Source organism: Protopterus annectens, chromosome 2.part1 (assembly GCF_019279795.1).
Source record: "Protopterus annectens isolate FY-2018-M chromosome 2.part1, PAN1.0, whole genome shotgun sequence".
NCBI lineage: Eukaryota > Metazoa > Chordata > Ceratodontiformes > Protopteridae > Protopterus > Protopterus annectens.
The window spans coordinates 1,162,233,912-1,162,257,629 of NC_056729.1; the positions used below are offsets into that span (position 1 = coordinate 1,162,233,912).

Consider the following 23,718-nt stretch of genomic DNA (forward strand, 5'->3'; position numbering starts at 1 on the left):
ATGTATAACATTTCTCTGAGAAGTCACTTAATCAGACCAACTTTACTGGATTTCCTGTGAATATGGGCAGATAATCATAGCAAGCCTTAACCAGTTCTAAATGTTATATAAATTAATAGATTATTTCTAGCATGCTTGCACAATCCAGCTCTATAATCACGATACTTGCCAACTGCTCAGTAATAGAAACTAATCTTTCATTCACAGACTGCTTTCACAGATATCTGTTTCACTCTTTCATCCATTTATTCAGTCCCTAAAGGTTAAAGCATCAAATTGCCTCAGACTTTTTATAATCTATTTTATCTGACCTCAGTAGACTTATTATAAACCATAACATCTGAGTCATACCAATGTTGAAAAGGTCAAAGACATTAAAAGCACAATAAATTTTGCAAACAATAACAGTGTGAGAACCTTTGCTCTCCCCAAAAGGATATATTTTCACACTGGCACATAAAATTGCATATGACATATCTGTACTTTAAAACGTATAGCAATCTATTCCTGAAGCTTTGAATTTTTAAGATTCAACAGATACTTGTAAATAAGCAGTTTATACAGAATAAGTCACCTCTAGAATTATTTAAAAGTTTTAAATGAATTATTTCAACTCTAGTCTTGTTTCTCAGATAAAATAATGTGTAAAAGTCCTTTCAAGGTCCAGTGAAGACTTTCTTGCTATGCATGGTTAAGTAGGAAAGCAATCTTGAGTAGAAGGAAGGATCACCTGCACATAGGGCTTCCTTTTAAGGTATTTACCTATAGCAGGTTGCCGCGGTGGTGCAGTGGTTAGCATTGCCACCTCACAGCAAGAGGTTCTCTGGTTCAATCCTTGGCTGGAGTGCCTTCTGTGCGGAGTCAGCATGTCCTCCCTGTGGTTGCGTGGGTTTCCTCCAGGTGCTCCGGTTTCATCCCAAAGATATGCTGTAGGTGGACTGGACACTCTAAATTGGCCCTAGGCATGACTGCGTGCATGTGCGTGCCTTCTGTGGAAGGTTGGGTGCTGGGCTGGCAACTCAACACAGTAAAACTCCACTGCCAATCATGAGCAGACAGGTAATCCGCTGTGGCGACCCCTAACCAGGCAAAGCCGAAAGAAGAAGAATCTGTAGCAGGTTTCCATCTTATTAACAATTTTCATATCTTCTCAGTGAAACTGTAGCTGTGTTTACCTACTTAAGGCTGCTATTGCTTTCACAAGTACTAGCTTATGGTACATTAGCTTGAATCATAGTTTTGCCACAGTGAGTAAAATCATTGGTAGAGTGACATTACTGTAATTTGTTTTCATGTTTATAATTGATATTTTCCCATTGTTGTTTTCACCTTCACATTACAAATAATGTAAATCTTGTCAAGACATCTCTTGCACAGATAGTATAATAATGTACTAATGCCAGAATCTCAAAGCAGCAGATTTTACCGAAATGTGTGAAACTATGAGCTGGTTGTATCTTTTCAGTCCAAGCTGCCTCAAACATCTCTCTCCCTCTGCAGTGAAGCTGCCCATTGGGGATGAGGCCATCTCTATTAGTCTCTTGAATAGATGCTAGTGAAAACATGGTTGCAGTAGGTCCAATCAGTCTGAGAAGACTCCTTCCCATTTTCCTAATTCATGGCCGAGGACATTCATTGCACCTTTGCTGCATGCACTTTTATCATCATTTACTTGCTAGACATCTACCAGCTCCCTTTGTAACCTCCAGCCTCTATCAGAAGTCAGTCAGACTGCAGGTTCCTTCTCCCACCTACCTTGAGAAGTACACCTAGAGTAATTAATTCTTCACACTTTTTTCCCCAGTGACCCAGTTGTTTGCTCCTGAATCATTTTTCATCTTTGCCATTAAATACTTATTCTCTCCACCAGTGGATAGTCAAGGCTTTAAAATCCACAAATGAAACAGCATGCACGTGAACCTCTGATGGCAATAAAACGTCAAATACAAAATGTCATCACCTAAAATGGAATCACAGGATCATAGGCATTACAAGGCTATCAACCTGGAGGTCATTTCAAGCCTAGCCGTTTCATCCCAATGTAATACCATAAACACTATAGTCAATACCCAGGATTGCAGTTAGTAATGACTGCCCATGTCGAGGAAGGTTGTGGGCACTATCTCTTGTAAGAATTTACAGTGCCCCATCCATTCATCCAGGTTACTTTTGAACAGTGTCATAGAGGTGCTCTGCTTCACATGAACTGGCAGCCTATTCCAAAGATGCAGCAGTCACTGGGAGACAAATCTGTCCCTCCAGCATGTCCTATTCAAGTTGCAGGTCATATTTAGGTCCCTGGAATGGGTAGCTCTAGTCCCGTTTGATTTACAGATGTGCAGCAAATTCATTATGTGTGAGTTGGAGATTGCTCTGTAAGCCATGTATAAATCCCCCCAAGAAATCTATACGATACAGAGTATAGTGACAGGGACTTTAGTCAGTCTGGTAAGGCATGTGCTGTCATCAAGTCCCTTGATCTTCTTAGTTAGAAACCTCTGAGATCTCTTCAGTTGCTGCAAGTGCTTTGTACGGTACATGCTGAAAGGGGTGTTACACTCAATTATGGGTCTGATTAGTGATGAGTATAGAGGGGATATAACCTCCTTTGCTCTAAAGGCAATCTCTTTGCTAATCAAGTGTAGTATGTAGAAAGCCTTGCTTACTACAGGTCGCAGTCTACTTGTGATCCCAGATCTCTTACCACTTCTTAGGTACATAGGGTATTGTTGTTAATTTGATAGTGTGAAGGGACATTGTTTTTACTGAAGAGAATGATAATGCATTTCTTTGCATTCAGTTTGAGACCATGACTAAGACACCAGTCGATGGTCTGTGTAAGACCTTCCTTAAGTATAGTGACATAATTTGGGGAATCAGTAATTATATCCAGTTTGCAGTCACCCGCAAGCTTGGTCAGCCACTGCCCCTTAGTTATGGCCTGAACTTTTGTGAAGTGTATACCAAACAGTAGGGGGCCCAGCATTGACTCTTGTGCCACCCTGCTAGTGACAGGTCTGCTGGTTGATGTGGAGTCACCCACATTGATAGTGTGTAACTGATTTCTGAGCTAGTTGGCAACCCATCTTATAGCAAAGAGGTTTACATTCAGTTTTCTAAGTTTATTGGTAATGCCTGAGTGTGGGATTGTGTCAAAGGACTTTGCCAAGTCAAGGTATGCTGTGTGCACAGATCTGCCCTCATCAATGACTCGGGTCACATTTTTGAAGAAATCCACCAGGTTTAACAGGCAGGATATGCCCTTGATGATGCTGAATTGGGTTGAATCCAGGGTTTGGGTGTCACCCATATCTTTATTTATGAGGTCTACGATGATACGTTCCATGGCCTTATAGATGAGACAGGTCAGACTTATGGGTCTAAAATTCCCTGGGTCTGTTGCTAAACCAGCTTTGTGAAAAAACAGCTATTGTTCTCCATTCCACAAGAACAAAGCCTCTGGTTAGGCTGTGATTGAATAGGGTACTTACTGGTGATGCTAGTTCATGTTTTAGTTTGCTTAGAAGACAGCCTGGGATGCCATCTGTTCCCATAGAAGCTGTGTTTTTTGCCCTGGACAAGGCTTTAATGAACTGCTGTTAGGATATGTAGGGTGGGGGGAAGTTGGGGGCAATGTTTGTGATACGTTTGTAGGGGATGAGGGAGTGAAATTTTCAACAAATCTGTCCACTAGCAGGTTTGCTATCTCTGTGGGGTCAGTGTGTGTAATACCACTAGTCACCAGTTCGGCACATGCTTGGGTCCTACCTTTTAGGCAATGTACGTAGCTGTAAAAGGCCTTATGGTTACCCTTGGCTGTGATTGCTACGTTTTTCTCAAAGTTACCCTTAGAGGATTTGACATGTTGTCTTATTTGCCTGTTGAGGCTGAGGAGGGTGCTTTTTCATTGTTGGGGTCTCGCCTTAGTTTTCTTAGACAGCAACTTTTTGCATTTGTTGTAAAATTTGCTGATGCTGGATGTCCGCCAGGGCAGCTTGTTTTTACTAGAGGGTCTGGCTTTGATTCTCTCTGGAAAGGCCAAGTCTATACACTTATACAAGTGATTGTACAGGGCTTTAGTGTAAGCTTTGGCATAGTTACCACTTCCAGCTGGGGGTGGGGCTTGGAATGCATTTATCCCTTCCCCTAGGAGGGTATAGTTTGCCTTGGTGAGGTTTTTTAGTCTGCCTCTGCCCTTTGTGAGTCCTGGTGTTAGTGCCAGTTCAGAACAAGTTCAAAGGCAAACTGATTTGTGGTCAGATTTAATTAATGAGGGCACAACAGTTGAGGTGGTGTATCTGTTTGTCATGTTACTGAGGACCAGATCTAGTATGTTTGATCCTCTTGTTGGTGTTTGAAGAATTTTTTCCAGGGCATTTGAGTTAACAGTCAACTGGTCAAAAAATACCAATTGTCAAACTGACAAAAAGATGGTAAAGCTGAATGAAAATCAGCTTTTTGTTAGTGTGAGATTATGGTACAGCGAGGATAAGGGATGGTGCTCTTTCTCCACTACATTGCATTCTCAGAGTTAGTATAAAATATTAGCAAGGGTTGTGGAGGATGAAGGGGGGTTGTCCCCTGCAAAACAAAAAAAGCTTGTTTTCAAGTTTTTTTTTTTATCCATTGGTGTTAGTTAATGGTTATGTATTTTTTCTTTATAAATGTACGACAGCATCTGCAGTCAAAGATGGCACAGGTTAGGGCTGTCATGTAAACAGCTAGCATTCTACCATGAAGTCAGTTAATTAGTCTAACCCAAGCTTCTCCAATAGTCAGCATATCCTTAGCAGTACCATTTATCTTATTATAAATCACAGTATTCAGGAATATCCTTCCCAGAGTGCAAATTGTTGTTCTCAAATATAACTAACTACTAATGGCTATTCTTAATATAGTCAGTGTCTAACATTTAAACTCAGATATGTCTAACTGACTTAAATTATATTGAAAGTTATGAGGAGACAAAAACACCGAGTTTCTTAGGGATAATATGGAATGATCTTCTTAAACTGATAGTTTCTGTTGTGTATCAGTTTCAAGTCCTCCTGGTAAGTTAAATAACTGAGTTTTAAATAACAACATTTACACTAAACAAAATAAATGACTGGGTGCTTGCCAAAATAAACAACAGTGATAACATTAATAGCTCAGTCTGGTTTATTTAAGTGTCGAGTAAGAAGCTGAATTTTAACTACTGTCTGCTGTTTTTCACTTTGAAATATTTGGGGTTAGTGATGGTATAAACAGAAGAACCACATTCTGGACTAAATTCTGAAACATGCTCAGATCAAGGCGCTGCCCTGAACTAACTCTTGTGGGTTAAGAAGGCCTTGATTCAGAGAGAAAAATATGCTTTTCTAAAAATAATGTGCATATGAGGAAGTGCACAATCCTTTGTGAGTGAACCTGCTTACCTTTGCTGATTCCAAAAGAATCAGTAGAATCAGTGTAGGCATTTACCTAACAACAGAACAAGCAAAAGTTATTAGAACATTCCTGAAACGGCAGGTGCACTCAATAATGTAGCTTAGGTGGGGTGAAGGGGCAACTGCTCTAGGTAAAAAGTGTTAGGGGGGCACGATTGGCCATCTGATCCCAATGGCTGTTTTGTGCATAATGGCTTTTAAAAGGAGGCATTGCATTTGCAGTCAGACCTGAGCACTATAGCTTTCCACGTGTATAGTCTAAACTGTAGCTACTGCTTGCTCCATTTGTAGCAAAAATGCACAAAAATTCTACTGATCCTCCCTTTAGACCAACTATCTTGATAAAGTCCTAAACCCGTTAGTGTTCTCTAGTCTATCTTATATCAAAGAGTAATCTCCATTTTTAAATAAGCTGAAAACTTTACACTCTACTCTCATTAAAAATAAGGTGTTATTAATGACTGCAGATATTACTTCTTTATATACAGGGATGCCACAAGATGAAGATATGAGTATGTTTAGATTTTTTTTTAAGTCAAAGTACTAGTTTTTCAATTAATTTTTAAATACGATCTGTTGTCTTATGGAGTTAGTGTTAAAAAATAATTTGTTTTCTTTTTGGTGATAAAATATTTAAACAACGATGTGGAGTAGCAATGGGTACAGCAGTTTCTCCTACCTTTGCTAATGTACTTTTATGTGACTGGGAGTGTACACATTTGTACATAACTCCCTGGTTTAGTAAAGTACATACATACATACATACATACATACAGTAATACATAACAAATATTTCAAGCACGGGCGTTAATGCCTTTCTAGCTTGTTAATATACCAAAACACTTATTCCCATAATAAATGTCCAGGCTGTTCTTAAAAATATCTAAACTATTACTTGCTTTAATGTAATTTGGTAGTCTGTTCCATGCATCAGCTGCTCTGTCAGGGAACCAATTAGTACACTTCTCATTCCTATTGAATCTTCTACATAGGTTATCTGATGATTCTCTAGTACTTTTTGATAACCCCAAACATTCCCAGAGGTAGTTGTCCCTAAATGCCCTATATACCTGAATAAGATCTCTTCTTAGATATCTATAAGAGACACTGTACAAGTTCACATATTTTAGTCTTTCATAATAACTTAAATTTTCACATGCAGGGATGCCCTTGGTATATTGCCGCTTTCCTCTTTTCAAACAATGACTTTATCACCTTTCATTTCCTGGGCTTTGTAAATATTTTTATACAACCTATAGTTCTATAACTATCATTAACTAATTGGTTGATATGATTAGAAAAAAACTCATAGCTAGATCTATCCATATACCCAGGTATTTAAATGTTTACAGTTGCAATCACTGTGTGCTGTATTAAATATTCACTTTTCAGTTTATGTCTCCCAAATTTCATATGCTTAGTTTCCTCTGTGTTCAAATGGTCAATTTAGTCAAGTTTGCAGTCTTGCCTTTTCTGTAACACAAGTAATCAGTTTACCCAATTTCAGATCAACTGCATATAGACTATAAAACACCTCAGATGAAAAAGCTAGGTCTGATAGATACGGTTTAAACAAGTAAGGGCCTAGGAGACAACCCTGTAGGACACCCTGACTGTAACCAAGAATTTCACCTGTCCAGTTGCTGTATGATACTTGCCATGTCCTATTTGTAAGCCATGCAACTATCCATCTTATCAAGAGTACATCAGTATCTAGTTGTTCTAATTTATTGATGTGTTTTGTGTATGACCCTGTCAAATGCTGAAGTTAAATCTATTTAAATTACATCACAACACAATTCTTCATTCATAGCAATTATATTATTATAGAACATCATGTTACAGGTGTTAATAGATCTATTTTCAACATATGCATGCTAATATATGGTTTCAAGTCCCAACCTATCCAATTCTGACAATAACATATCCAATGATATCTTCTCCATTATTCTTCCATAACATGAAAGTAGATTTAATGGTCTGTATGACTCTGGGTTTGTCCTACTACCATTTCTCTTAAAGACAGGTTTAATAAGCGCATGTCTCCAGTCTTGAGAAATCTCTCCATATTTATATGATCTAGTGAATAACAGATATAATGGTAGTGTAAGTTCTTGCTGACGTGTTCTCATGTCATTGTTACTAATTCCATCTCCTCCCTGTGCTTTGTTTGGATCAAATTTACGCAGTTCTTTTTCAATATACTCTAATTTGATTCCAGTATCTGAGGTTACCTGGATGCCACTAGGACAACTTATCACCCCTTTTGTGGAGCCGAACTGTTTTGCATATGATTTTGTAACTATATCTATATTCTGCTGTGTCTGAGTATAAATCTTAGAATCTGCACACCGTTTATAAATGTGTTAGTCTTTAGCCCTTCCCCATCTTATGTAGCTATAAAAAGGTTTCCCATTATGCTCAATATCTTTATATAAATTTTCTTCAAATTGTTCTTGATCTTGTCTCACACTGTGCTTAATCTGTTTGTCCAGCTTGTTTATTTCAGTTTTCAAAGTTGTAGTTCGACCTCTCTTTCATTTCTTATATTTTTTGTCTCCCTCCTTAATCAGGTATCTTGTTCTTGTGGAAATATATCCCACTGATGTTGTATACCTAGATCCAGATGTTAAACTTTTTTTTTTTGTTTTTTTGCACTCAGTTTCTTTTTCAAAACCTTCCACATTCCATCTGCAGTTTTTCCATAGAACACCTCACTCCAGTGAGTTTTACATAGTGACTGTTTTGCTTCTATATAATCTGTAATTAAACTTCTGTGCATTGGTTTAGATTTCAGTTTGGCAGAACTATCCATCAACAAATTAAGGTTTATAATCCCATGATCTCTGCACATCAACGGTGGTAAAACTTGACTTGAAGTAACAATAATTTCTTTAGGAACACAAACAATATCTAGTATGTTCTGTCCCTTGATAGCTTTTTTTACAATCTGAAACAATTGTTGCTCCTGAATATGCATTGTGAATAACTTCCTTACTAATGTTGTTGAATCAATATTATTCCAGTCTGTTTCTGGTAAATTTAAATCCCCAGCTAATATTATTCTTCCCTCCTGTGTTACATGCAAGAAATGTATGAATTCCTCTAGGTCATCTGCATGACTTTGGTGGTCTATACACTCCAACAATTGTTATATGTTCCAGGGTTTTCTTTACTGTCACAGTTATACAGTCTATAGTATTGGTGTTATCAATGAACATGCAATAATCACACGTCTCGTAACAATCTTTAATCCCCATCATAACACCTCCACCTGATTTTTGTTAGAATGTCTGTTACAGTAAAAATAGTTATACCCTGACAGAGCTGGTTTCCAGTCATTGTTCTTTAATAACAATGTTTTACATACAATAACAACATCAGTCTTGTGGGACGATAGCACATTTTGCAATAAAAAACTTTATTATTAAGGATCCTAGCATTAGTAACCATCAGAGATGCATCAAATGTTGCTGTTTGTGAACTGTTAAATTTTCGACCTGGAAAAAGTCCTGCCTAGTGTTTGTCAAATATTGCAAAATATCTGCTGCAAAAATTTACTCCTTGATCTTGATAAATGCACACCATCTTGTCTGAACACATGTGTGCCCAAAACTAAACTTGGATGCTCTACACATTTCCAGTTTTTTAAAACAGGACATTTTTACCATGTAGGTATTTACCAAAAAATATTTTTATTCACTGTGACCTGACTATGATTTGTGAAAAATACATCCTAACACCAGTACAAGCTATACTATCTAAGAGGGCTGTCAGTTCCTTACTAACAGTCAGAGTCCTTGCGGATGAGATAATTTGTACCAACATGAATAAAAACAGATCCGCACTTCCTTACAGTAAGGCTTGTCTCACATCTTCTATTTTTGCTCCTGGCAAGCATAGCACTACTCGATGTTCATTATCTTCTCTGCAAATATAAGTATCACTTCCTCTAATAATCGAATCTCCAATTACAAGAATAACTTTGCTAACCAGCTCTGAAGAATTTTCAACTTCTAATACAGTGATATCTGCTCTATCAACTTTTACAAATGATAGATCTTCATCCCCCTTAGTCTTATTAATCCCACTGTTTTCACTGTGTATTAAATTCTCATCCAGTTGGAATTGTAAATCCACAGCTTGAGCAATTTAGTCAACATATGTCTTTCTCTTCTTTTTTCTTACAATAATGGTCTTCAGTTCTTCCATGTTCAATTTTGATTTCTTCCTTTTCACCTGCCCCTTGCCTCCTTTTTCTACCCTCTCTTTTGAAAAATGACGTCTTTTTCTGTAGACTGAAGGTTTTCTGATAGAAAAGTATTACCATTCCCTGCAACCTGTGTGTTACATAGCAAAGTAGTATCCTTTTTAGTACATTTTCTCTTTACTTTATAGACACTAATCTGTTTCTTCTTCCTTGTATTTTGTTGTGAACTTCTTCCTTTCTTTCTTTTCATTTTTCCTTCTAAACAATCCAGATCCTCAGATTGCTGAATACTTGCATCCACGATTCCAAAGTTGTCAGGGCATTGTCTTGTTTCATAGGGGTTGAATGATCTTTAAAGACAATCGATGCATCATTTGCTAAATGTGTTCTATTTGTTCTTTGCCTAACATTATTTATCTCACCAGTGCAGTCATTAATATATGTAACAACAGTTCTCCAAGCTGTGCTAATTGCATAAGTGCAAGCATCATCATTAAGTCTAGATTTACTTCTAACAATGGTAAACAAATCATCCAGCTTTTGACACCAGGATTAGGAACAAAGATCACCAATGTATCTGCGGTTATCTTTAAATAAGAATAGCATTTATTATACTGTACAAGATATTTGTGCATTAGCAGATCATTAATTGCATACTCATTTAAGGAATCCCTATTCAGCTTCAAATGAATAAAATACTGTAAAAGAAAAGACTAATCAAAATCAGTTACCAAAGAGTTCAACTTCTATGACAAGAATCACACAAGCAATATACAAAAGTATTAAAGTGCAGTAAAGTTGTTCTGACCATACAAGTTTTGCAAGCCAGACAAAACCTGTAATTCCTCACTATCACTCACAGCCACACTTCTTTTTAACAGAAAAGATCAATAAATCGCAAACCAAGGTAGGATTGTTTAAATTTGCTCTGGATTTTCCTCTCTGCAGTCTGTGTGAATTTATAGCTAGTCCAGGTGCCTTGGGATGGCTAGAGCTTGCCTGACTAAAACCTCTCCCTTTCTAACAACCAACAGTAAAATTAAAGGTAAATCAACAAAATATGAATCAAAGTTAATCTTGTTAACAAGCTATCCCTTCCTACCTACAAACAGTGAAAAACAGTGATAGCAAAATATAAATTCAAATAAAATTTCTCTTACCATTCAACTCCATAGTGCATCACAAACCAAGGTAGGATTATTCAGATTATATAGTCACTTTATTGAAGATTTATTTATTTATTTATTTTGATTGTGATGAAAATGAAGCTGAAGGTATTTAAAATGAGTTACAAAGTAGTAGTTCTTTCCTAGATTTTATTTTTTGTATACTCATGAAAAAGTGAACTTTTTGGATCTTAACATTTTTATGAAAGAAAAGTACATGTTCATTTGCTATGTTAGTAATAATTATATGCATGCCTAGAGTGCACATCTTATTCATGTAAAACAGGATATAATTAAAGGGCAAGCTATTTGCATTACTAGGTTATTCTACGATGACAATATTGTTGACACTGAAGTAAATAAATTAGTGGATATATTAACTGACAGGAAATACCAGAGATAATTTGTTTTAAAGATAGTTGATGACATTAAGGTAAATAAAAAAAAATTATTGGGGTCTTATTTTGGAAAAAATAAAAGTAAAGTTAGGGAAGTTAATAAGTTTATGTTAGTCAATGATAATCAAAACAAAAAGGATTTAACTTTGGCCTTCCCCTTGGGGTACAGAGCAAGGTTTAAGAATATTTTAATAGAGAATTGGAAGTTTTTTTTAGGTTACCCATATTTATTATATAAAATTAGTAACAGCCCTATATTTATAGGAAAGAAAGGAAGAAACTTAAAAACTTTATTAGAATTTGATACAAAATCTACACTTAATATTAGTGTGTTTAATAAGAAAATAAAAAGGAATGTACAAATGTGGTATATGTAAATGGTGTCAGTTTATAAATGTTACTCCATTTATCATGTCTGAACTTTTTTTTTAAAGTATTTCAATAGAAGGAAATTTGAATTGTAATACTACATTTGTTGTTTACTGTGTACTATGTGTCATGCCTCTGTTTTTATACTGGTAAAATGAAGAGAAGCTCTGTTGATTGGATTAAAGAACATTTATATCAAGACATAAGATGAAAATAATGTTTTAAATACATTTAAATGTATGGTCATAGAGAAAGCATGGACTGGAAATAGAAGGGGTGCGGTGAGGAATAAAGTAGAGTGCAAAGAACTAGAATAGATTATTAGAATGAGAGCCACTATGGGGAAAGGGTTGAATGACAAATTTTCTATCAAACCCATGTTAGATAAGAGAACCTTTAAGAAACAGGTGTTTACAATGTATTTTAATACCACGACATATGAAGATACATTTATGCATGTTTTTATGTGTATATATTTCTTTGTGTATTTTTGTGTATATTTTATATATTTTGACACAGGCAGCTCACTAGTTGGCTATATAATAATGACTTTTTATTGGATACTTCACTGACTTTTATTGACCTCTGATTGGTCTGTATGCATTTTTAAACTGAAGAGTAAAATGAGGAAGTTGTCTGATGAAGCAGTTATTCACTGCGAAAGCGCTCACCATTTGTATTCTTTTGGAATAAAAGTTGGCTCGATTTTACTAGCTGTGGTCTGGTCGCTCTTTTCTGTTTTACTGGATTAAATTATCTTTGGGTTGACCAGTTCACACACACCATGTTTCTGTTTTGGTTTGCAATGTTTTAAATAAACATTTGTTAACATGTGAATCATTTTAAACATTCATTTTTGTGTTATTGAACAGATGAACACTGTAATAAAGGAGGTAATATGGAACATTTTCTTGAGGTAGCAGAAGCAAAATGGCAACTGAGACTTGAGGCAAATGTACATCAAGGGCTTAATGAAGCCATAAATATTAAATGATTTTTGAAAGCTAAAAGTTAGTAAATTTTGTAATGTCTTTTTAAGACATAATTAATTTGGTCAGGTAATTTGTTTTCAATTTTATTTATATTGCTATTCTTGGGATTTTTACTCAGTTCTGAAGAAGTAATTTCATTAACAAAAGCACTTAACTGACAGTTCAATAAATGGTCTCTTTTTTGTAACACTGTTTCTTCATTTGGTATTTATGTTTTTCCTTGTTGTTAAGCTACAGCTTTATAAACATGTTATAGTTGGTTTAACAATGACCACTGCTATTTGTTCATGTGCTGGAAGTATGATCTCTGATGTACAGGGGTGAGACTTGTCCTATTGTGTGTGTGTGTGTGTGTGTGTGTGTGTGTGTGTGTGTGTGTGTGTGTGTGTGTGTGTGTGTGCGCGTGTGCGCGCATGCATATGTGTGCACATCTGTGCATAGCTCCTGTACATGGTCTGTTTTTCTGATCACCAAATGTTTGCTAAAATAGGTTCCATCTTACCCACAACCCTGAAATGAATTAAAAAGACAATCAAAAAATGAGCAAAGGAATGAAAATGAATCAATGTATTAATCGCCTTAAGCCAATGGCCTATTTGTAAGGGGAGATGTAAGGACATAAGCTCATAAACATAACCCATAGGATATATAGCAGCAAATCTCAACCTATACTAGTCTATTTACTGAACTGTGCTTTTGAGTGACATCTTGTTCTGTCCAGCACAATTAGCAAGAATTAGAAACATTGTGTCAAGCCCCATCCTAGAGCCAACATGAGAAGGTCTGCACCTTTACATTTATTCCAGCTCCAATGTTGTACCACTTCAGAAGAAACTGCTTGTTAGAAAACCTTTTGTTCATCTCATCACTGTTAGTCTTGTGGAAAGATTTGTTTCTGTCAGTCAATGGGATTATGTCTAACCTGTGTGAAAACAGAGATGGGTGATGCTTTTTAATTTCCACTGACCCAAGAAGGCATTCATATCATCTATGAGAAAATTGGCTGAATGCTGCAAGTGCTTGCAAAGTATTAGTTTGTGACATGCTTTCTGCCACTTGCTTGAAAAGGCAAGTATTTTAACTCCCACTAGCTCAGTCTTACTTAACTATTTATCCCTCACGATTCCCAGCACTTGAACCTATTGAACTGCATAGCCCTCCTAGAGCCCTAACTCCAACACTAAAACTCCAATCCAGTTTCTAACCCTATTTCTCATTCTCTAACCCTAACCCTAAAACTCTACTCCCTCTCCCTAAACCTAAACCTGAAATCCCTGATTGCTTCCTAAACCTAAAACTTCAGCCGCCACCCCAAAACCTAAATTTCTCAATTCCTCCCTAATCCTAAACTCCCTTCCTGCTCCTAAACCTAAAACTCCCCTCCCACTTCCTAACTCTAAAACTCCCTTCCCCTTCCCTAACCCTTAACTCCACCCCCTGCTCCCTAACTCCCGATTCCCCTTCCCTCTTCCTAATCCTAAAATTCTGCTCCCACTACCTCCCCATGTCTGCCATATTTATAGGTTCATAGAAGTGTACTAGATCAATGGCCACTGGGGCTTTTTTTTAAGCCTAGTCATGCATTCCAACTCGCTGACAAGTTCTGGTACCCTTGATAAGTGTAGGCAGGGGGTTGGAAGATGAAACATTTTCAAGAAGTGGCCTGGGAGCTGAATCATTTACAACATGACTGTGTCCATTAGAGACATAGATGCCAAACCAAGGGGTGAATTTCTAGTTCCCCATTCAGTTGTCCTAGTTACACTTGAATTGGGTTAAGGAAGGAACTCTGCTTCACTTGGATGGGGAACCTATTCCCGTAACTCACTCAAACTCAGATAATATGTTTGGGTAAAGTATGGCAGATGTCTGGCTGAACTAATATTCCCATTTTAGGAGAAGTGGCAGTCTGGATCATTTATACGATGCTCAAGTCCCTGGCTTCAATACAGTGGTCTTTAACCACTTGGTATTCAAAGTGAAAATTGGTCTGAGCACTGAGAAAATTGAAATACTCTTTTAGATAACAGTTATGAGATTATTAGCACTTTTCTGACTTTCCAGTAGCTGGCACCATTATTTAATGTTATCACCCCAAAGACTACACCTCAGAAGTTCATCATTCACCATAAGATACCTTGCATAAATAAAACACACAATACAATTATTAGTAAATGCACAAAGTGTTTTTAAATAGTAAGAAAACAACCAGTAATTAAATCAAGCTCCAGTCTGTGATGATAAAAAAAATTATGTCAAGGTCAGTATTACAAACTACAGGCATTATGAAAAAGAGTTTAGGGACCTCTTTAAAGTAGTCACAAAAGACACACTTTCAGATCTGGAGAGGACTCTGCAGGAGGGGAACCTGGAAAGAAAATGAGCATTTATCAGAAGATTTCAACCTCATCTTAAGAGTTAGATACAAGTGCTCACCAATCAAGTGGGCAAACAGGTTTGTAAGGAGTGAACAGCTCCTTTGGATAACTGAAATACAAGTACTGTTGATAATACAATAGTAAAAACAACACATCAGATATACACTGTGTAAATGAAATACTGTGAGACTAACAAGCAACATTTCAGCTACATCATTATCATTTTGAAGATTTGCAAACTATTATTTAAGCTTAGAAAATGAAACGCAACTCAGAAATCAGTGAGGTAGAACAACTTATATTGTGCTTATAGTTCCTTTGAGCTGGTCCTTTTTAGCCATTCAGTCTCTGACTATAGACTTAATCCATTTCAGGATCATGGAGGAGCCAGAGCTTATTCCAGCACTCAAAGGGCACCAGGTAAAGAATCTAATTCTGGATGGGGTATTGGTTTATTACAGTATGGACACTCATTGGCTCACTCACTCACTCACTCACTCACTCACTCACTCACTCACTCACTCACTCACTCACTCACTCACTCACTCACTCACACTCATTCACTCTCACTCTCACTCACTCACACTCATTCTCTGACACTCACACCCACTCACTCACATATATGTAACATACTACCCACATGCAAACTGGCATATTGCCAATTTCTTTGTTTTTATTTTAAATATTTATTAGTCAGGTTAAGGCTATTGAATAAATGTATTCCTTCTCAGGGGCAACCCAAGAGCACTATCTGGTTAGGTGACTTTCTGAGAGTTACACAACAGGCAAATGGAGGCTGAGGGACTCAAACCCTGTACTACAGGAAACAACTTTAAAAGTTCATAGTCTTAATCTTCTGTGCCCACTGCCAAGCACCTGGCTGTTCACCTATACTGCAGCATGTCTTTGGGATGTTAAGGAAAATCTGACCCCCTCATAACAACCCACACAGATACAGAGAAGACACATAGACTCCACACAGAAGTTAGTGTGACCAAGACAATTAGACGACTACCAACATTTACTTAACCTTTTAAAGCAAGTTATTTATACTAAGGGAAAGCATTTTCATAATCATGCACACAAAGTCTTACACACACACACACACACACACACACACACACACACACACACACACACACACACACACACACGCACACACACAAACACACCCTTCTTAATGAAGACTGAGCCTACAGGATGGTTTAGATATAGATAACAGAAAGGTTTTAACAGAGACCCTTACCAGAAGAAAACATAGACTGGTCTACGGTCTTTTGTACTATTCTCTGAAGCAAATGTATATGGTACACAGCATGCCTGCTTTAAGCAATACACAAAGTTAGATCTGCAGACATGAACGTTTGTTGGGTGCAAGCAACTCTGTCCATTTCAGTTGTTCACAAGTATGAGAGAGGGGAAGACAGAGAAAGGGAGAGACAGAAATAAAATAACAATGAACTCTATAATTAAAGAGATGAGAGACCTACCTGTTATGAAAGAATATGCTGCTAAGATATTGCTGAGTAGTGCCATTTCTGTATGAACTCCTCTCGCCTCCATACTGTCATTAAACAGGGGCCGTCGTACCTCATCCACAGGTACTGGCAATGGTTTGCTGTCCATTGGGTAAAAGGAAGCTGACCTCCCTATGTTCTTTTCTTCTGCACAGGAAGCAGAAAACACAAAAAACAAGCCATCTGTTAAGAGCCATTTGATACTGGTTTATTTTGCCAAGTTGTCATTCTCTGTTTTACAGCAGCTCTATCAGCTAAACTGCCACAATGAGGAAGTACTCCTAGGACTTAATGCCTGCTAGCTACAGAGTTAACATCGATTAGTGATGTGACAGTATTCAATGCACCATACTCAGGATATACTCCATTAATGTTCCTACATACAATGCAGACAAAAAAAAAAAAACTTCCTTACCTGCTGTTTCCACAGATGGAAGTATTATTTCAAGATTAGCTGACTCTAGTGACATGCAACTCAGCATGTTTACTTCAGTCAGCATAACTATATATTAACCCTGCAACTTCTGCCTGGTAAAGCTTGGGTGAGATTATATAGTAACTGATGTTTTGCATACTGTTCATGCCAAAGTGTCAAATCACCTGTGAGTTTCTGTTTACAGACTGCTGTACATGTTATGATACCTTACATTCCACAAACACATGAATTCCCTGTAGTATAATGTTGCAGAATGCAAGTTAATGATTTCACTTTATTATGGGAAGACTGGTGCAAAATGCTGTCACTCCATGAAAAGATAAAAGGAATCCTTCACAGATACTATCAAATGAACAGAGAGCACTTTGCTACAAACTGTGGACAGACTTCAACACCGACATCACTTACTAATGTCATTCATTGAGTTCAAGCTGGATGTCACTGGCAGAGATATCATTTTTATTGTGTATGAGACTAATGCTTCATAAACAGTACAGAAATGACAACAAAACTGGAGGTTGAAAAAACATCTAGAGGGCACAAAGGGTTCCGGTAAGCACACAGCAAAGATAACACTCACTTTCAGATTGTGATAATATGGAGTAATTACTTCACCCCATAAACTTTGACTACCTTTTTTTAATTCTTTACATTTTGGTTAAGTATTAACTGTCTTAAGCACCTCAAAGACATGTAGTAAAACCTTTCTGCTTTTAACTTAGCCTAGGGTTATAAGCCTGAGAAATATTAAGGTCGTCATACATGAACATCAATGTGTATAGTATAGTATTCTAACCAACGCACAAAAAATGCAACAATGTAACTCACAACTGAAACAAATAAGTAAAGAGCGATAAGAACTTCCACAGTTTACATCCACAGATTTTATTACGAAAAATACTTCCACCAGTGGATGTAACTGGTGGAAGTATTTTTCGTAATAAAATCTGTGGATGTAAACTGTGGAAGTTCTTATCGCTTGCTATTCAGTTTTTATATTATAGTATTGGCATATGTCTTTGCTATAAAATCCTAAAATGGGTTTCAAAAGAATGATTTAAAGTGAAATGCTGTACAGTTGGACTCCCATGGGTGCCAGAGTCATAGAGCCAGGGGGAGGGGGACCCCCCCACACACTTTTACAGCTGCAAGACCTGTCGAGAAAATTTAACGAAGTGGAGTTTTCACACTAATGTGGATTCGTGTGCGGAAGTTAAACTAACTAAACTAGCTGTTCTTGTTCTCTTATTGCTCTGTGTTACCAAAGTTATTGCTGCCGCTGTTCTATTGGTGCTGCCAGAGCCAGAGTCATGCCAGTAAGGAGAGTTTTGTTCTTTTATTTGCAGGAGTTATGCTGCTCGCACGCGTGCATATGTGTGCATGTGTATGTGCGTGTGTATGTCTGTGTATGTCTGTGTGTGTGTGTGTGTGTGTGTGTGTGTGTGTGTGTGTGTGTGTGTGTGTGTGTGTGTGTGTGTGTGTGTGTGTGTAAAATGCCCCAGTTAGGTATACCTGGTGGTTAGTGTTACTCAGGCTCAAACAAGAGCCTGAATTCTCCACTCATACCATCAATTGTGATTCAGGAAGTTGAGTCCATAGCTCTCCACTGTCCAGATTTTCATAGAATATTTGGCTGATACTTTTGGTCTGTTCCTCTTAAAATTTGTGTTTTTTTGCCAAATCAGTGAGAACTAAATTCGCTAAATAATGATAGCTCTTTAAGTTTCAGTCATCCTATCTTTCAGGAAACACATGGTAACACAAAATTTATTTTAGCAACTTTCCAAGATTATACAAGTGATATTTAAAATATCTCCCTGGTTTTGGGCCCCCCCCCCCCCAAATAAATTTTGGCTTTTTCTAGATTTCTTGTGCTACGAAGTTGAGAGATTTAGTTGATCGTCCAGTGAATTTTACAAGGAGTTCAGAGCTTCAGGGGAAGAGAAGTTTAATGCTACTTATGCTAAGTTGTTTGCATTTTTAGTAGCACATGTAGTATACTTGCTTTTGATGCAGAAGGCTGTGGGTACTACTCCCACTGGTCTATATTGGATGATCGAACTTTCAAAAGTTCGACTATCAAATGGTCGACACCATATGATCAAATTTTTGAAAGTTCGAACGTTTTAACGAAGATCTCTGTACAGCGCGGAATGGGAAGATTTCCCTTTTCTGCACTGTAGTGCAATCTCGGAGATGGTATATTTAAAGAGCGGGGGGAGTGGGGCACGGTCAGGTAGGTTATTTGTGTAGTTTATTTTTTTTAATTAGATTTTCGAACTTTTAAAAGTTTGATCATATGACAGTTGAACTTTTGAAAGTTCGATTATCTAATATAGACCCCTACTCCCACAGTATGCAGTTGGACCGCTGATACTGTACTGTGTTGTACTTTAATGGGAGTGGATGCTGCAGTCCTATGCATGTCCGCCTTTGGAGGAGTTACCTAGTAACTATGAACCCGTTATCAGTTTGCCATCCATTCCCCATTGCAAAATTACTAGCTTATCATTTTTTAATGTAGCATAAGCAATTTATTCTTCAAGGGCAACAGGTACTTTATTTGTAGATGAAAGAATGAAATATAAAGCTTTTTGCTAGCAGCAACTTCTTCATTAGTTACAGATCCTTTTAATGTGGAATTATTTAGATGACTTACTTCTGCAGAGATTTTGCATATTTACTGATACTGGTGTATTGTAATGACAGAAGTTTGAGTGGCCATTTATGGTTGAGGTTTTCTGAAATGGGTATTTTTGTCATTATTGGTTCATATATTTTGTTTCATTGCTTACTAGACGATTGTTCCAAACTTGTTGTGTCTTTCGGCTTTTCCCGGTTAGGGGTCGCCACAGCGGAACTCCGGTCCGCTAATGATTGGCAGTTGATTTTTACGTGCTGAGTTGCTAGCACTAACGCACAACCTTCAAAGAAGGTACGCCCATTCACGCATGTCTCCACAGAAGATGCTCTAGCTGAGAATCGAATGGGACAACGTCTTGCTGTGAGGCGACAATGCTACCGCAGCACCAGAAGACTGTTCCAAACTACAAATTTAAAATGCATTCTAACAAGTGGTGCTGTATTATATAAGCAATATGCTGCGGTAGTGTTGTCGCCTCACAGTAAGACGCTGTCCGGTTCGATTCTCAGCTAGAGCGCCTTCTGCGTGAAGACGTGTGAATGGGCATACCTTCGTTAAAGGTTGTGCATCAGGGCTGGTAACCCAGCATGTAAAAATCAACTACCAATCATTAGCGGACCGAAGTTCATGCAACTAACCGAAAAAGCGAAGACACAACAATATAATGTATTACAATCAGGTTAATACAATCAGGAAGGTGAATCAAAGAACTTATACATGTATGCTCGCTCACAGGATGCAGGAGATCAAAACAGGGGAAGAGACCAGTCACCAATGGTATTCCCCAGGGTTTGGTGCCGAGACATTTTCTGTTTGGCAAATACATTTCAAAAGTAAACGAAAATACCAAAGGGCTTTGGCCGACTAAGTTTGAGATGACTGCAAGCTAGGAGCAGTTATTGAATCCCCAAATGACTTAATCATCATGCAAGAAGGTTTGTCCCAAACAATAACTGGTGCCAGAAGCATGAACTGAAGCTAAACTCCAAGAAATACATTACTGTATCCTTTGGGAAGTCATCTACTCCAGGGAACTGTGAAACTGACAATGCCCCCTGAGAACTGACCCAGTTGTTTGGCATTTGGGAACTTGTGCATACAGTGACCTAACTTTTGATCCACATGTGCCCAGAGTCATAAGAAAGTTTTTCTATATTGCACAGCTTATAAACCAATTGATTATGACTAGATCTAGACATGTTATTGTCCTCCTTTACAACGCCCTCATTAGGTCAATCATTTTGTATAATGCCTACTTTGGCATGTATCTATCCAGACCCATGCAACAATTGGAATACCCACAGAGATACTTTACTAAAATAATACAAGTCCTAAACAATAGGTCTTGCATGGACCACCTCAAAGATTTATCACTATACTCAGTATCCTACGGAGTGCTTAGAGGTGATGTGTTTGGCATAAAAGGCATTCTCTGACCTAATACAGATCGACCTACTGAACATCAGCAAGTCAAATGGAATCTGAAATACTTAGTTCAGGTATGTAAATTGAATGCTGTGGAGAGATGGATATATATCCAGAACAGACTATCCATTCAAATAAAACAAAGTTCATCCCTGTCCATATTCAATGCAACTTGGATCTAAGGATGGGTAATAGAAAATGTACTCCAGGATTGCCCCTTGTGCCACTAATGGATAGAGGCAGTTCCTAAATACTGCATCCCTTACATGGGTCCCCTCAAATTATCTATAGTGTGATCACATTTATTCTCACTAGGGCTAATATAACATTATCAGCCATGGGATAGGTAAGACCAATCAGGAAATGTTAATTCATGCACCAAAATGGAAACTGGCTAAGCTTAAAATGTCCTCCAAGTGAACCTATGTTGTGGTAGTAAATAATTTAAAAAACTTGCCCTTTTTAGATCACTAAGTGCCCATGTCACACACCCCTCCCCAGTCTTCAACAGCTTCTGGCTTCTATGTGAACTCTTACCTTTACAAAGGAACAGCAAGTGACATATTTTCAGGGTTAGGGGATGGCACAGCAAGACACTTATACAAATGTACAGCAGCACTATATATGTAAAATGATGCAGCGGTGCAACAGCAGCACTATATATGTAAAATGATGCAGCGGTGCAACAGCAGCACTATATATGTAAAATGATGCAGCAGTGCAACAGCAGCACTATATATGTAAAATGATGCAGCGGTGCAACAGCAGCACTATATATGTAAAATGATGCAGCGGTCCAAGAGCAGCACTATATATGTAAAATGATGCAGCGGTGCAACAGCAGCAATATATATGTAAAATGATGCAGCGGTGCAACAGCAGCACTATATATGTAAAATGATGCAGCGGTGCAACAGCAGCACTATATATGTAAAATGATGCAGCAGTGCAACAGCAGCACTATATATGTAAAATGATGCAGCGGTGCAACAGCAGCACTATATATGTAAAATGTTGCACCGCAACAGCAGCACTATATATGTAAAATGATGCAGCGGTGCAACAGCTACCAGGAACACCAACTATGTGCTTAATTACTGGGTGTGCCAATGTGTATGAGTATGTAAAATGTAAAGTTACAATGAAGCAGATCTTTGGACTCCACATACTTACTAATGTTATGCGGCTATGTTACTCAGGGCAAATATACAACAAATGTTGGTGAGACTGACTTGTATGTACAGCCACTTTCTACAGTCAAGAAAACAGTGAAATTAAAAAAAAAACTGTACTGTGGTGCAGCCATATCTCTCAAATGCTCCACGTTTGGTGTTCATGTTGGAAATCTAGGTCTGCTCCACTGCTCTGATTTGACCATTTACACTAATTCCTTCTCCTTCCTAATCTTGGCTTGAGAATCACCTGTACAGCCAATGAGAAAGACATTCTGAAGCTTATCAAGGTCAAAACCGACAAGTAGCAGACATGCCAACAAACCAGCATCAGCACTATCATTTAAAATGAAAGTACGACTCAACATTCCTAGTTTGTTGATGTAATCTGTCTTTTGCATGCCTAGAAGAAAATGCTGGTTCTGAGGCCAATGACTACACAGTAGAAGAGGAAATCAAGTAAATAAGTGCTGAGAGAAAATAAAAGCTCATTAGTTGAGATTTTGTGCATGATATACGTACCCTAATATAAACTTTCATGGGGTTCTGAAAAGCATATCCTTTAGAAATAAGGGCCCTGGGGGAAAAAGAAGAATTTGAAAAGCAGTCTGAATCTGAAATAACGTACATAAGATATAAAACGATTACATTTTTGTGGATGGCTCAGGACTTGTAGTAAATAAGTTTTGAGCAGTTCACTATTTGAATCATTGCTATGATCTTGCCATATGATTGTACAAAGGTGCATTTTTACTTTTTTTGGTGCTGTTTAAACAGTTTTGACTTCCCCTTTCTCTCATCGGTGTGCACAGATCAAATCTGTGTAGATGCAATTTCTCTCATTATTTTTAGAGTCAGTCTGGAGGAAAATAAAAGCTCAGTCCTTTTTTATGGTGTTGGGAACAAATGGAAAAGCATCTTAGATTAGTTTTTCAAGTTATAACTTGAGGGAGAATGTTTTGTTTAAAAATGCGTATTATCAAACAACCAGTTTCAGAATCAGTCATTTTTGTAGGTGTTTATTTATTATCATTTGTTAACAGCAGTAGAAAACTGATCCAAATGGAACATTTCCAGTCTCAGCCTGTACCCCACAATACATACACACACACACACACACACACACACACACACACACACACACACACACACACACACACACACATACACACTCACATTCACAGCAACCACCAGAATGGCATATCTTCTTATTTTTATGTACTTTTAATGGATTTGTTGTATTTTGTTTTATTGATGAAAGTGCAGCACTTGAAATGTCTTGTTTAAACAGTAAAACGTAATTTGGCAACAATGAGGAATGTGATCATAGGAGGTTACTAGGCTAATAGTTCTGGGGCCCTTACAAGCCTAGCCAAGAGTTTATCCCCAAAAAGAAACCTCAGTCAGCACCTGTCACCCTTGTCAATGAGGGACACAGGTGGAACTCCTGGGACAAATTTGTGGTTTCCCATCCACTCATCAAGGTTGCACTTGAAGAGTGTCAGCGAGGCGCCATGTTTGACATGTATGGGAAGTCTATTCCAGAGACAGGGCAGCCTCTGAGAGACAAACCTGTCTTTCC

The 23,718-nt window shown here is 37.7% G+C and overlaps 1 protein-coding gene across 1 annotated transcript in view; it reads right to left on the reverse strand.

Moving 5' to 3' along the window:
- Positions 1 to 23,718, reverse strand: part of LOC122794364 (protein eva-1 homolog C-like) — a 1,797,456-nt gene that overhangs the window by 22,041 nt on the left and 1,751,697 nt on the right. The window contains exon 7 of the mRNA XM_044062695.1: positions 16,433 to 16,606. Coding sequence (XP_043918630.1) covers positions 16,433 to 16,606 — 174 coding nt within the window. The remainder of the gene's footprint in view (positions 1 to 16,432; positions 16,607 to 23,718) is intronic.